The following is a 15,851-nucleotide window of genomic DNA, read 5'->3' as shown; positions in this document are numbered from 1 at the left end:
AGCTGTAGGTGTGTGTGGTTGGTACTGTGTGTGTGTGTGTGTGTGTGTGTGTGTGTGTGCGCGCGCGCGCGCGCAGATGCGGCGAACAGACAGGTTTGGTGTCCTACGCTTACTTTGAATACTTGTAAATAAAACTTTTAAAAAATAAAAATGAATTAAAAGTAAATAAGTCATCATGAACACACATCTGTCCATCAGACAGAGGGCTGCTGTGTCTCCTGTCGTCATTAATGGACCTCTCTTTAAAATGACCGCTCAGTGGAGAGGATTTCTCATTTCTCTAACCGCCTGCTGCTTCCCCTCCTCTTTCCTCTGCTCGCATCTCCTGTGGGCGGGACTAAGACACGAAGATAGGAGTCGAGGAGGGGAATTGAGAAAGGAAGTCGAGGAGGGGAGTCGAGGAGGGGAATTACAGAAATGAGAGAGGCCCCGGTCAGCAGCGGGCAGCAGCTAGTTTTATGAAGAGAGAAGAAGAAGCGGCCCCTCCTCCTGCGGTGCATGATGGTCTCTGCTGCTGCTGCTGTTGCTGTGTATGTTTTCCTCCCGGTTCCTCCGGTGTTTCTGTGATGGTGAAGAGGACAAACACCGGCTGCTGTGCTTTTAACGACAGGTACGGACGAAACCCCGCAGTGTGTGACCTCTCCAAGTTTTCTCTCTCATATCCCTCCGCCTGTCAGAGCGTTAGCCGTTAGCTGCTAGTATTAGTCTACGTGTAACCCCACAACATTAGCTTTAGCATTAGCTTCTGGCACAGGCCTCGGATATTCACAGCCTCCTCAGCCCTGTCATCGATTGTTTTATGCGGGGTTGTGTGTCTTTGGTTACCGTTAAGTGTTGACCTCACTATCAGATCACTGGATTTATCGCAAACGGCTACAGCAGTCAATGCATGGAAGCTAAGCTAAAGCTAAAAGGCTAGCTTCTGTCACTGCTGCCTGTTCTGCTGAAGACACCAGTGGTGGAATGTAAGTACATTTACTAAAAATGTTCTACTTATATTTTGGAAAATTGGAGGTGTTGGTACTGTACTTAAGTATTTACTTTTATCAGATCTTGTACTTAAGGAAAAGTATAAGTACCAGAGTGTAGTAATAATTCACAAGTAAATGTCCTGCATTCAAAATGTTACTCAAGTAAAAGTATTAACATTCAAAATATACTTATAGTACCACAAGTAAAAGTAGTCATTGTGCAAATTTAGTTAGTAAGTACAACACTTCCTTTTATGTAACTACACTTCTGCTCCACTAACGTCACATCTCAGAGCTAAATATTGTACTTTTTACTCCACTTCTTTATTTCTGAAAACGTTCTGCATATTATTTGCTGCTGCGATTTCCCCTCTTCTATCATAATCAGTACTTTTATGAGCACCCAAAATGATATGGACAGGCAACACAACATTGCTGGAGTAACTATTTAAACCCCTTAGTTATTATATTAATACGTTATTAAGGGTTTGAGGTAGAGCTTTATTACAACACTGAAATATATTACTGTTAATTGATTATTTGGCTTTTCTACAGAAACACAGACCAGTTGAATTATAAACGTCAAAGTTGACTTTCTTATAATGACTTACATTTTATATTTACATTTACTGTCCCAGAGAGGTATTTATTTAAACCGCCAGAACACAGAAGCATCGAAATATTGATCAACCACACGAACATACAGATATCAGCATGTATGTAAACACATGGCAACATACAGATGGACGGTACACAACATCTTGTGTAATGTTGAGTGATTGAACCACACGTACATCATTACTGAGAAACGACCAACACATTTTCTTTTCTGTCTTTCTGTCGGAAAGAACATATGTTTTAATTACATTTATGAGTTTTTTTACAGCAGCAAATAAGGAGCTGAATCTGTGACAGTCCTGGTTTTATTTTATTATGCAACCCTCTTAAGCATCACGTCTGCTTTCAAAAAATAAATTGCCCAATCATTTCTATTTTTACCTCACAGACGTCTTGTTAGGTGGTGAACAGCGTCTGAATATTCACACTTCAAATTGTTTAGTCTGTCGCCTCAGGATGTGACGACGAGACAGTTTTTGATGTATAGACAGAATGAGATGAAATAGTGGTGGTGGAAACAGAGGGGCTGCAGACCCTTCCTCTAAATCTGTCATCAGGGTGATGGGATTAAAAGAAGTGGATTTGACTCCTCCACAGGCTGAGCAGTCAGACTAAAGCAGAAACAAAACGAAAAGACTCCACTTCAAATCCTCTGCTGCTACTCAGTCTTTATTATCAAATCAAATGTAACTCATCTCTTCACCACTGTCTATCCATGACCCCCCCCCCCCCCCCCTCCCATCAATCCATTTCCTGTTGACTGTCTGTGCTTGTCCACCCTCCCTTATACTGTAAAGCGTCTTTGAGTTCAAGAAAGCTCTATATACATATAATGTATTCTTTGTATTCTCTGTCATCAATGTTTTTGGAGAGGACACAGCAGATGGATGTAGCAGGACGGCCTCTAACAGCTCAGTGTTGACTTTAAGGGGCTGTTGGTAATTCATCTCAGTGTTATTTGCTTTGTGAATTTCAGTCAATAAGATTCTCAGAGAATACCATGGATTAAAAAAAATTCCTTAATCTGAATGTGACATATTTTAAATACTGTACCAACAGTGTCATGAAACCCCTAAAACATGTATTGACCCCTTTCAAGATCTTCAGACAAAAAATATCTCCAAAGACTATTTACTGTTTTCTTGTAAATAATAAGCTGCCATTTAGTCACATTACTTGTGCATTCGACCAACAAGATACAAACTTGAAGAAAACAGAATCATATAAGTACATCAGGTTTCATAGAGCTAAAACATTTCAAGTGCTACTCAACTGGCTTTAGATTAGCCAGTCCTTTATTAGTATATAAGTGCTTTGTTAATAGTTCTATCGCTCGAAGTGGAGTCGAAAGAGATGAGTTTTCAGTCTGAAGAAGATGTGTAAGCTTTCTGCTGTCCTGATTTCAATGGGGAGCTCATTCCACCATTTTGGAGCCAGGATAGCAAACCCACGTGTTTTTGCTGATGGGAACTTGGGTCCCCCTCGCAGTGCGGGTGCAGCGAGCTGTTTGGCCGATGCAGAGCGGAGTGCACGTGCTGGGGTGTACGGTTGAACCATGTCCTGGATGTAGGAAGGGCCAGATCCATTCACAGCATGGTACGCAAGTACCAGTGTCTTGAAGTGGATTCTAGCAATTACTGGAAGCCAGTGAAGGGAGCGGAGGAGCGGAGTGGTGTGGGAGAATTTAGGAAGACCAGATGAGCCGCTGCATTCTGGATGGCACATGCAGGCAGACCAGCCAGGAGGGAGTTGCAGTAGTCTAGGCGTGAGATGACGAGAGCCTGGACCAGAACCTGCGTCGCTTTCTGGGTCAGCTGGGGACGTATCCTCCTGATGTTGTAAAGAGTGTATCTGCAGCAGTGGGTTGTAGCAGCGAGGTTTGCAGTGAAGGACAGTTTGTTATCTAGGGTCACACCTAGATTCCTTTAGATAGGGTTATTAAGTGTCACTGTCATTAAGTGTAATACATTTAATAAATAATTAAGTTAAGTGCTCAAATCTCTTTATTTTCTTTTACTATCCATAAAAACAGCTCGGCACAGTTTTCAGAAGTGTGTACTTGTTGAACTGTCGTGTTCAGGTGGTGTAACTGACAGTTATTGAGTCACCACCCTGAACCTGCAGCACTGAGCGATAACATCACACTTTCAGTCCTGCTTTGAGCTTCTGCAGCTGCATGAAACACACTCGCACTGAACAGGTGTGACTTCCTGCACTTTAGAGGACTTTAAGTGAGAAAACAGAAAGCTTTGAGAGACAAACGGTGAATCAGTCTGGTGCTCGGATGACTTACTGTGTTGGAGTTAGTTTTTAATATTGAAGAGTTTTTTATTAAGATGTAGATTAAGAGACGTAAACATATATATTGCAACGCAGCAGCTCTGACTATAACCTATATTTTCATTATTGTCATCAAATTCCATGAAGATATCGAGACTACATGTTTGTTCATTCCTCATTAACGCCTGCCTTCCTGTCTGTGGTTCTCCGCTCCAAGCCAATTGGTTACTGCTAAATATGTTAATCTTTAAAAACACAAATATAGAGTCTGCCTTCTTTAAAGGAGGCTATGTCAATTCTGCTTCAACGAACAGGAGGAATAACTGCATTTGTTTGGGACTATTTTCATCGCCGCATTAAACCACATTTAGTGCTCTAGTGAGTATGTGTGGCAGCAAGAGAGTGTGTGTGTGGGATTGAGTCAAAATGAGTGTGTGTGCATGGTGATGAAGGAACATGTCACTAGTGCAAAAGTGAGGCTCACTGAAGAGTTTTTTAATCGTTTTTACTGAACAATAGAGCTCCACAGCACAGCGGAAGAAGATGAATCATGCTCTGATACATTCATTGTTCTCTTTTCGGGGGATCTGTTGAAAAAAGGAGCAGCATATCATTAGCTGTAACCTTTATATACATGTCCTGTGTCTAACCAGTTCTTCATGTGTCCCTCTCTCTCAGCTAGCCTCCTGGGAGGCTCCTCCCGATGCCATGGCCTCCAGCCACGGCTCCTCCCCCGTGCCTCGTCCAGGCCGAGATGGGATGTATCTCAAGGAGCGGGACGCCCCCCCCCCTCGCTGCCGGAGCCTCCGCTCGCTGCCCGACGTCTGCCCCAAGGAGCCCGCAGGTGGGATCATTTAAGGCTCCTTTGAACTGATTCATCTGTCAATTCAAAATTCAAGGCTTTATTGACATGTGCACATTAGCTACAGCTTAGATATGGCAATGAAACACTGAGGTCCCAGGCTCCTCCAACAGAGCAACATGAATATATATATATATATATATATATATATATATATATATATATATATATATATATATATATATATATATATATGAAGACATACAACAAATAAAACAGATTAAATAGTGCAAGAGAATGTTTTTCAGATGTGCAAGTAAATACAAATAAAATAGAAATAGTGCAAGAAGAGTCTTCAGTCTGACTGTAATTCGTCCCCTGTGCAGGTGAGGGGCGGGGCCTGTGTGACGGCCCCTCGGTGGTGGCGGATCTCGACAGGTGGACCGTGTTCAGCTCGAAGGTGAACCTCCCGGCGGCGCTGAACGACCCGCGGCTCGCCAAGAGGGAGTCCGACTTCTTCACCAAGACGTGGGGGCTGGACTTCGCCGAGACCGAGGTGATGCCCTCCTTCTACCTGCCCAACATCACAAAGGAACACTTTGCCCCCTACCTGCAGGAGATGGCCCAGGTAACACACACACACACACACACACACACACACACACACACACACACACACACACACACACACACACACACACACACACACACACACACACACACACACACACACACACACACACACACACACACACACTTTGAACCAGACTTTAAATGTGTTTATCACAAAATGTTCTCAGTTTCTCTTTTATTTAGCTGCGTTGTAGAGCCATAAAACAAATACCGACTAAATGCTCTTTGAGTTGTTGTATTATGTTTAATTTAATCCAAGGTATAAACGTTCTTTTCTAACAAAGTCTTCTGCTTCTATTTGTGTTTGTTGGTGTTAAGCATTTTAAAAGCAGTATTTTCCCTACACTCAAAAAACAGTTTGCTGTCTCGCTAGTTGTAAACAAAAGGAGCACGTGTTGCCAAGCAGTAAAGTGAAAGCACTGTAAACGGCATCTATCTAGCCACAGAAGCAATAAGGTCTACTTCATCCCGTTTGTATTAGGTGACTATAGTGGCACATTTCCACTACAGCGCGGTTTAAGCGTGCCGTGCCCGTTTTTGGTTGTGTTTCCACTAGGTGTAGTTCCGGTTAGCGGGTACTTTTTCACAGTTTTCTGGCTCTCCAAAATCTAGGTTCTTTCCGGGCCAACAACCAGGGCTGAGTCGGGCTGAGTTTGCTAAACTAGAGAGAGAATTGCTGGCAAGGGGGCTACAACTACTACAAGATGAACATATTTGACCGTGATTTAATTGTAATACACGTTTCAAAATGATGCCGAAGTAGCAACATACTGATACCGGTTAGTAAAAACCATGAATTAATGCTTTGACAAGTCTGCAGACAGACGACAGGCGGAACACCTTTTCATATTCGTCTTTTCTGAATGAAAATCGGCTAAGCTAACGCAGTATATGCTCCGACCGTCCACACTCACAACAACGGCCTACAGACATAAATAAAGCAGCGACTGTATTCTCCATGACACAGACAGTCTGTGGTTTGGACTTGTTTAACTTTTGTCTAGTTTCTGAACAGATATGAGGAGCTGTGAGCTCTGAGTGCTAACAGCTAACGGCTGATGTTGGTTTTGTGTTTCTCATTGAAGATGACGTCACGGCCCCGCCTACACCGCGTTACTATAGTCACTGCCCCAGCTACTAAACTGTAATGGAAACGCAGCACAAAGTGAGCCAGTCCTAACAAGGCCTAACGAGGCCCAGCCATACCGTACTAAGCCGAGCGAGGCCCTGCAGTGCAAAAGCGCCATAACTCACAAAACAACAGACTACAGACATTGGAGACGTACTCTCTGATGTTTGTCCTTGGTGCTGGAATTCAGCCTCACCTCTCCCCGTAGGTGTGTCAGGAATCCTGCTCAAGCGGTTTTTAAATCTATTGTTTCTTTCCATACGCTCAATACGCAAACCATTTGAGATTTGAGGGATTTTTTGGGTAATCTTTGTTCACGTTTTGATCTTCAAATTCAATATAGAAACAGATGTTATAAAAACACGTTTCCTGATTCCAGCTTCCCTTTTTTTTTATTATAATAATATAATTGCAGAAATGAAAGCTTTTTTGCTTCTCTTAAAGGTTTTGTTCAAAATCAAACCATGTCATTCAGGGCTCGCATTTTAAATGGCCCGCTGGCCCGGAAGCACTATTTAGCCACCTAACCATTCGCCAATTTTGTTTTAATACCAGCGGTAACCGGCCAAGCACCGAGCAAAAAACAATCTTCGAATAAAAGAAAGTCACCGGAGGAGTTAAAGGAGAGGGACAGGGAGCATGAGAAGAAGAGGGAGAGAAAGTTTCAGCCAGCTTGATCGATGGAGTTGGCTTCAATATGATGCCAATATAAACAAGGTCTTATGTCAGCTCGGTACATCAATGCAGACCGAGTGACAAGTGAGTGAAGAGTAGAACATAGAAAGGTATTGGCTTTAGGGAAATGTCCCAGCAGTTTAGGAGAAGGAAGGTTCTAATCTAATCTATTACATAGCCATTACATTTCTAACTCCTAATGACAGGAAGACAGAAAGTGCATTATACTAATAATAATACTTATAATAATAGCAGATTTTTTTTAACAATGACCACAATATCATTATTATAATAAACCAAATATGAACAATTTAGGAAGAACTGATGATTCAAATGTTGTAGTTAATGCATAAATTACTATGGCAACAAATGTGTTCATTTTCTTCATAATAAGTCGATTCCTTGGACGAATTACAGATAACATTGTAAAAAACGGCCACACACACTCACTCACTCACTCACTCACTCACTCACTCACTCACTCACTCACTCACTCACTCACTCACTCACTCACTCACTCACTCACTCACTCACTCACTCACTCACTCACTCTCTCACACACACACACACACACACACACACACACTGTGGCATCTGTGTTCCTTCTGCTCTGCTGGATATGATTCCAACTTTTATTTCTTTATAAAATCCTTATAAATGTCAACCTGAGGCGAAACAGATGTCTAGTCGGGAATGAGGGACACGCTTCTCTCTTTGATAATGTGTATTTAGAATTTGAAAAGTAAATGAAACTCAAGTATTCGACCTGACAGCACTCTGAATTAAACCATGTTATTGAACACGTTGTGGTTTCTTTACGAAGGATCAAATCATCTCTCAAGTTGTTTTGTCCTCTTAATCTTTGATTTTTTCACTGATCATCATCATCATCTTCTGCAGCTGTGTCTGTGCTTTCTGGTGTTCTTTTTCTCATTCTTCCCCTTTTTTGGGTGATATTAAGCGGTCTCTTTTCTTGCTCTAACAAATGCAAATGTCCCCTTTCAGAAATCTACTCCTCCAGCAGCTTTTCATTCCTTATTTACTTTCTGTATTACTGACCTTTTCATATTCACTTCCTCGTGGCTGTATAAGGAAATACAAGTTAGAAATTATTTATTCAAATCCTCAGACTTTAGACTTTGCTTCGTGACGTCTTTCAGATTCTGTAAGAGCTCTTTAGTTTGTAGAAATGTCCCTGACGTCCCCACTCACTTATCTCAGTGTTTTCCTGTCCTCCTTCAGGTTTCACTATGACGTCTTACAGACAATAGAACAACAGGCCAGAAGAACAGCTGTGAAACGTTCCTCTGATGCTTCCTTATTTCTTCAAAGTGTGTTCTCCTTTGGAACAGGAAGTGTGAGCTTAGAGCACCACCCGCAGGCTCAACCACACATTGCTCAGGGATTTGATCTGCCTGTGGATGTTGAGCTTCATCACAAAACTCCTAAATATTTGTTGTGTTCTTAGAGAGAAAGAATCCACGAACGCTGCAAGACGATCTGTCCCAACAAAGACGATGTGGAAGCCGTCTCCAGTAACAACTCCAACCACGGTATGAATTATGAATCTGCTGCTGCTGCTGCACGACACACGCTGACCGCCTCCTCTCCATTCAAATGACCGGTGGACACACACATCACTTTCTGACACATGAGTACACACAAACACACGCTAACCTCACACCAACACAGTGATTATCTGCAGCTGGACACAAACACGGATTCAATGTTCAATAGTTTTATTCTCAACTGTCACAAGACGATACAAGACCTGCACTTTAAAGATAACATTGTAAAAAAACTCAGAAAATTAGCACAAAAAAATACAAAAATCTTAAGAATTGTAACTTTTAAAAGACGATTGAACTCCTCTGATTGGTCTACAGATATACAAAGCTATACATATTTTGTTAATGCGTGCACCAGGCTGATGTAGACATCGTTAATCCACTTTCAATAAAGAGTCTTTCCTTGTTTTTAGACAAATCCAAAGCCGAGCTGGAACAAGTCCCGAAGGTAACACTTTCCTCTGTTTTGATTGGATCACAGACTTCAGTTATCTAAACGTTATATTTCCTATTCTACACATTTCAGTGTCTCTCAGTATTCAGATGTGAACAATTGGGTATTTTATTTGCGTGCAACCCAGGTGAACAATGTCAGTAAATTATCTAAATGTTTCCTGATAAAATAACCTGAACAGAATTAGTTTAGGCTTTCATTGTTGCTTAGTTACAACAGATTAGCAGTCATTGTCTTCTGTGTGTGAGCTGCCTAGGAAGTCATTGTTACTATCGAAATGTTAAAAGCAAATTCATAGACACTTAGACTTTTGCTCAGAATCTTTATTTGATCTTGTCGTTGTGTTTTTTATGTGCAGATCTTCATGAAACCTGAGTTTGCTCTGGAGGATCCGTCCACCTTCAACAGCGTGCTGCCCTGGTCGCACTTCAACAGCGCCGGGGGGAAGAGCAGCCGAGACGTGGCGTCCTCCAAACTCCTGCAGGAGAAGGTGATCTCTCTCTTTCACTAAGAACACCTCACAGGCTATCAGTTCCTCCTTTAGCCGCCTTGGAGAGCCTTAAAATACCGATTCAATGGTAATTGAATTGTCAATTTAAAATAATAATAATAATAATAATGCATTTTCCCAGTTCTCAAGACGTTTTACACAAAATCAGAAACAGAAACAGCACAAAGAAAACAAAAAACACCAAAAGTGGTCCTGATCCTTTTGCAAGTAAAGTGGGGGGTGTCGTTGGATGAGGTCACTGAGGTAGGGGTTTGTGGTTGGATGAGGTCACTGAGGTAGGGGTGTGTGGTTGGATGAGGTCAGAGGTAGGGGTGTGTGGTTGGATGAGGTCAGAGGTAGGAGTGTGTGGTTGGATGAGGTCACCGAGGTAGGGGTGTGTGGTTGGATGAGGTCAGAGGTAGGGGTGTGTGGTTGGATGAGGTCAGAGGTAGGGGTGTGTGGTTGGATGAGGTCAGAGGTAGGGGTGTGTGGTTGGATGAGGTCACTGAGGTAGGGGTGTGTGGTTGGATGAGGTCAGAGGTAGGGGTGTGTGGTTGGATGAGGTCACTGAGGTAGGGGTGTGTGGTTGGAGGAGGTCACTGAGGTAGGGGTGTGTGGTTGGATAAGGTCAGAGGTAGGGGTGTGTGGTTGGATGCGGTCACTGAGGTATGGGTGTGTGGTTGGATGAGGTCAGAGGTAGGGGTGTGTGGTTGGATGAGGTCACTGAGGTAGGGGTGTGTGGTTGGATGAGGTCAGAGGTAGGGGTGTGTGGTTGGATGAGGTCAGAGGTAGGGGTGTGTGGTTGGATGAGGTCACTGAGGTAGGGGTGTGTGGTTGGATGAGGTCAGAGGTAGGGGTGTGTGGTTGGATGAGGTCACTGAGGTAGGGGTGTGTGGTTGGATGAGGTCAGAGGTAGGGGTGTGTGGTTGGATGAGGTCACTGAGGTAGGGGTGTATGGTTGGATGAGGTCACTGAGGTAGGGGTGTGTGGTTGGATGAGGTCAGAGGTAGGGGTGTGTGGTTGGATGAGGTCACTGAGGTAGGGGTGTATGGTTGGATGAGGTCGCTGAGGTAGGGGTCTGTGGTTGGATGAGGTCACTGAGGTAGGGGTGTGTGGTTGGATGAGGTCACTTAGGTAGGGGTGTGTGGTTGGATGAGGTCAGAGGTAGGGGTGTGTGGTTGGATGAGGTCACTGAGGTAGGGGTCTGTGGTTGGATGAGGTCACTGAGGTAGGGGTGTGGGGTTGGATGAGGTCAGAGGTAGGGGTGTGGGGTTGGATGAGGTCGCTGAGGTAGGGGTCTGTGGTTGGATGAGGTCACTGAGGTAGGGGTGTGTGGTTGGATGAGGTCACTGAGGTAGGGGTGTGTGGTTGGATGAGGTCAGAGGTAGGGGTGTGTGGTTGGATGAGGTCACTGAGGTAGGAGAGTGTGGTTGGATGAGGTCAGAGGTAGAGGTGTGTGATTGGATGAGGTCAGAGGTAGGGGTGTGTGATTGGATGAGGTCACTGAGGTAGGAGAGTGTGGTTGGATGAGGTCAGAGGTAGGGGTGTGTGGTTGGATGAGGTCAGAGGTAGGGGTGTGTGATTGGATGAGGTCACTGAGGTAGGGGTGTGTGGTTGGATGTGGTCAGAGGTAGGGGTGTGTGGTTGGATGAGGTCAGAGGTAGGGGTGTGTGGTTGGATGAGGTCACTGAGGTAGGGGTGTGTGGTTGGATGAGGTCACTGAGGTAGGGGTGTGTGGTTGGATGAGGTCAGAGGTAGGGGTGTGTGGTTGGATGAGGTCACTGAGGTAGGGGTGTGTGGTTGGATGAGGTCACTGAGGTAGGGGTGTGTGGTTGGATGAGGTCACCGAGGTAGGGGTGTGTGGTTGGATGAGGTCACTGAGGTAGGGGTGTGTGGTTGGATGAGGTCAGAGGTAGGGGTGTGTGGTTGGATGAGGTCAGAGGTAGGGGTGTGTGGTTGGATGAGGTCACCGAGGTAGGGGTGTGTGGTTGGATGAGGTCAGAGGTAGGGGTGTGTGGTTGGATGAGGTCTGAGGTAGGGGTGTGTGGTTGGATGAGGTCACCGAGGTAGGGGTGTGTGGTTGGATGAGGTCAGAGGTAGGGGTGTGTGGTTGGATGAGGTCACAGAGGTAGGGGTGTGGTTGGATGAGGTCACTGAGGTAGGGGTGCGTGGTTGGATGAGGTCACTGAGGTAGGGGTGTGTGGTTGGATGAGGTCACAGAGGTAGGGGTGTGTGGTTGGATGAGGTCACTGAGGTAGGGGTGCGTGGTTGGATGAGGTCACTGAGGTAGGGGGTGTGTGGGTGGATGAGGTCAGAGGTAGGGGTGTGTGGTTGGATGAGGTCAGAGGTAGGGGTGTCTGGTTGTTGATGGTTTTGTAGATGAGAAGTAATATTTTGAAGTCAATCTGGTGTTTGATGGTTTGATATTATGTTTAATTTGATCCAAGGTATAGACGTTCTTGTCCAACATAGTATTCTGCTTCTATATCATATGTCCCCTGCAGCTGAGCCACTACCTGGACGTACATTTGTATTTATTTTAAGATCTTTTCATACAGTAATACGTATTGGGGTTCATGTGGATTAATACGTGTGGACCGGAGGGCGACAAGCATAAGTTTGACCTCACTTTTTGATTTCACTTCCAACCTAGGTCATGAAGAATATAGGTTTCTCTGTTGTCAACTTTCATAAAGTCCTTTTGAATTCTCCTATCCACTATTCCTTAACCCCGTGACGTTTCACACAGAGGTCAAGGAATAGTGGATAGGAAAAGACGATAGGAGCTGATGTTTGGACTATTCCACTGCAACCCTGATCTGTGTTCCCCCTCAGCTGAGCCACTACCTGGACGTGGTGGAGGTGAGCATCGCCCGGCAGATCTCTCTTCGCTCCGATGCGTTTTTCCACGCCATGTCCTCTCAGCACGACCTCCAGGACCGTCTGCAGGACACGCAGCGGGCCGTGGCCGTCCTGCGTGGCCGCATCGCCGCCATCGACCGGGTCACGGTCCAGGGGCCTCTGAGGGCCCTGCGCACCAACCTGACCCGAAACAACTGCGTGAAGCTGCACAACAAACTGAAGCTGATGGCGGCGGTGCACCAGACGCAGCCCACCGTGCAGCTGCTGCTCTCCACCGCTGAGTTCATGGGGGCGCTGGAGCTCATCTCCACCACCAAGGAGGTCCTTCAGCAGGAGCTGCAGGGGGTCCACAGCTTCAGGTGAGGAGGGGGGAATGTGCTTTGTTACAGCAGGAAAGAGCCAGCTTCATTACCTCAGAAGCATGGCTTTAGTGCATTCAGGTTCAGTCAGACGTTACCTTTGATTGAGGCAAAGATACTTCCACTCGAGCTGCTTTACTTTGTGGGAGAAGTTATTCCTGAGCTGTTTGATTGATTAATGACAAGGTACGTTAAAGTATGCAGGCGAGAAAGAAAAAAAAAACGCTTTAGAAAGAAAATGTTTCCCCTTTTTTTTAAGTAAATGTTTTGCTGACAGAAAGTCTCTTCAGTCTTTTTGGCCACCTTTTGCTTGTCTATTCTTAGTGGAAGGCAGCTGAGCTCAGAGGAAATCTAAATAATGCTGAATCATCACAGCAGTAGATGATGAGATTCAAATTGAAAGTGCAGTGACAACTCAGTTTCCTACAAAAAGCCCCATGTGCGGTGTGTGTGAATGTCACTCAGGTTTACTGTCAAGTTGCATTTCCTTTCAGTCTAATGTAGAAATTAAGATTCAGACATGACCTTTGAATTGAATCAAAGATACCTCAAGCTGTTCCTGAGCTGGTTAATGAGAAGCCATAAAGTATAGAGGAGAGAATTAGCATGAAGAACGTCGTCTGAGCTGGCTTCACTTTAAAAATGTATTTTAATATCATTTCTGACTGATAGAAAGAAAGTCTGTTATTAATCTTTCTTGGCCAACAGTTCAGTCTCTTTTCAGTCAAAGACAGGTGAGCACAATGACAACAACATCATGCTGAATCATCGCACCAGAACATGATGAGATTAAAATGGAATGAAGTGCAGTGACTGAATTATTTAAAAAATAAATAAATAAATAAAAAAAAAGTCAACGCTTTTTTTAATCAACAACAACATCTAGATGAAACTGTCTAGTATGTTGTTTGTCAGACATGGTCACATTATGACTCTCAAACCATGTCATGTGACCTTTAAAGCCTAAGTACAGGAAGTTGTGTACTTAAAGTCAGAAACCTCACAAACTGCATTTAAATGTCCGTCTGTCTTCTCTGTGTCCCTCAGACATCTGGGCTCTCAGCTGTGTGAGCTGGAGAAGCTGATTGATAAGATGATGGTGGAGGACTTCAGCATGTACGCCCGCAGCGACCTGAACCGCTGCCTGAGGGACGAGCCGCACGTCCTGGAGAAGGTACCCTCGAAACACTGCTAAATAAACTCAAAAACTAGGGATGCTCCGATCGCCAATTTTGGGGCCGATCGCCATCGGCCAATACCGATCGCCGATCCGATCGAGTGGGCGGGGCCTATGGGGATCTTCCATTTAAAGTGATGTTTGAAACTCAGTTAATGCTCATTCACCGGAGCTTCCACAAACAACAACAACCAACATCATTATTACATCAAATGAAGAACATTATTCAAGTTTACATGAACTTTGGAGAATAACACGGGAGAGATGAGCGGAAGAGCTCTCTTTTCCTCTCTCCCCCCCTCTCTCTCTCTCTCCCTCTCTCCCTCTCTCCCCCTCTGTCTCTCTCCCTCTCTCCCTCTCTCCCTCTCTCCCACTTTCTCTTTCCCCTCTTTCTCTCTCCCTCTCTCTCTCGCCCTCTCTCCCTCTTTCTCTCTCTCCCTCTCTCCCCCTTTCTCTCTCCCCCTTTCTCTCTCTCTCTCTCTCTCCCCCTCTCTCTCTCTCTCCTTCTCCCTCTCTCCCACTTTATCTCCCCCCCTCTCTCTCTCTTTCTCTCTCCCTCTCTCTCTCGCCCTCTCTCCCTCTTTCTCTCTCTCCCTCTCTCCCACTTTATCTCCCCCTTTCTCTCTTTCTCTCTCTCTCTCTCTCTCCCCCTCTCTCTATCTCTCCTTCTCCCTCTCTCCCACTTTATCTCCCCCCCTCTCTCTCTCTCTCTCTCTCTCCCCCTCTCTCTATCTCTCCTTCTCCCTCTCTCCCACTTTATCTCCCCCCCTCTCTCTCTCTCTCTCTCCCTCTCTCCCACTTTCTCTCCCCCTTTCTCTCTCCCTCTCTCTCTCTCCCCCTCTCTCTCTCCCCCACTTTCTCTCCCACTTTCTCTCCCCCTTTCTCTCCCCCCTCCTCTCTCTCTCTCTCCCTCTCTCTCTCTCTCTCTCCCTCTTTCTCTCTCTCTCTCTCTCCTGACAGCCCGTCAGTATCTCATGCAGCTCACTGATCCAGTAATGAGTGACCCGACAGTGAAGAATAAATATATGTATAACTAGTTTAGTTCCAGAGGTAGATAACTAGCTAAGTGTGTTAGGTCTAACTCTTAGTGTGTGTTTCGCTCTCCGGTCCGTCACAGCGGGCTGAGCTGCAGGATTTCTGCTTCACACACGTTGCAAACCGCTATTTTACTCTTTTACTTTTTCGGACTCTTTAAAATACTGCCAGACCGGTGAAGCCATTTCGGAGCTTGTTTTGCCGAACAGAGAAAAGTGTCATGTATTAAACGTCATGCGTCACTCTCGCGATCGGCTTTTTTAGAGAGCACCGATCGATCGGCAGAGAGTGAGTATCGGCCGATATCGATCGGCGGCGGATCGATCGGAGCATCCCTATCAAAAACACTTACTCATTCCTGTGTCCTCAGCTTCTTCTAGGAGATGTTGACAATCGCCTCAAACAAAGGCCTGACATTAAATTACTATAAGAGAGAGAGAATATCATTGAATGTTTAAAGGTTGCAAATGTATCTCTGTCACAGAGAGCTGGAGGTTTAAGGAAGTTGTGAAAAGGCCTCATAATGATTTAGAAAATCAAAGGAGAAAATCTATTCCATTTGCAATTCAAAATCAATTGTATGGTTTTGATTTAAACACAATGTGTTGAGGGGAGCTTTAGATTAGTTTAGGAAATATTGAAATATTAAGTAGGATCTTTTAAAGTCTTTAGTTATACTGTGTTTTGTAAATGACATTTGAAAAGAAAGGGGTGTTTGTTTCAAAAAAGCTGAGGTTTCATGTTTTGTATTCGTTAGTTTTTCATTTTCACAGGCAATAAAAAGCCTATTTAAACAGA

General features: G+C 44.7%; 1 protein-coding gene across 1 annotated transcript in view; it reads left to right on the top strand.

The window, feature by feature from the left end:
- The first annotated feature begins 351 nt into the window (after positions 1–351).
- The window catches only part of vps54 (VPS54 subunit of GARP complex), a 25,506-nt gene continuing 10,006 nt past the window's right edge, over positions 352–15,851 (top strand). Inside the window, exons 1-8 of the mRNA XM_079691059.1 lie at positions 352–610; positions 4,548–4,713; positions 5,058–5,299; positions 8,577–8,661; positions 9,090–9,124; positions 9,489–9,620; positions 12,456–12,841; positions 13,889–14,027. Of these exons, the coding sequence (XP_079547185.1) occupies positions 4,578–4,713; positions 5,058–5,299; positions 8,577–8,661; positions 9,090–9,124; positions 9,489–9,620; positions 12,456–12,841; positions 13,889–14,027 (1,155 nt within the window). The 5' untranslated portion in view covers positions 352–610; positions 4,548–4,577. The remainder of the gene's footprint in view (positions 611–4,547; positions 4,714–5,057; positions 5,300–8,576; positions 8,662–9,089; positions 9,125–9,488; positions 9,621–12,455; positions 12,842–13,888; positions 14,028–15,851) is intronic.

This window comes from Notothenia rossii (assembly GCF_949606895.1).
Source record: "Notothenia rossii genome assembly, chromosome: 1".
NCBI lineage: Eukaryota > Metazoa > Chordata > Actinopteri > Perciformes > Nototheniidae > Notothenia > Notothenia rossii.
The sequence above is the reverse complement of the archived record's forward strand: the minus strand, read 5'-3'. Positions and strand labels throughout refer to the sequence as shown.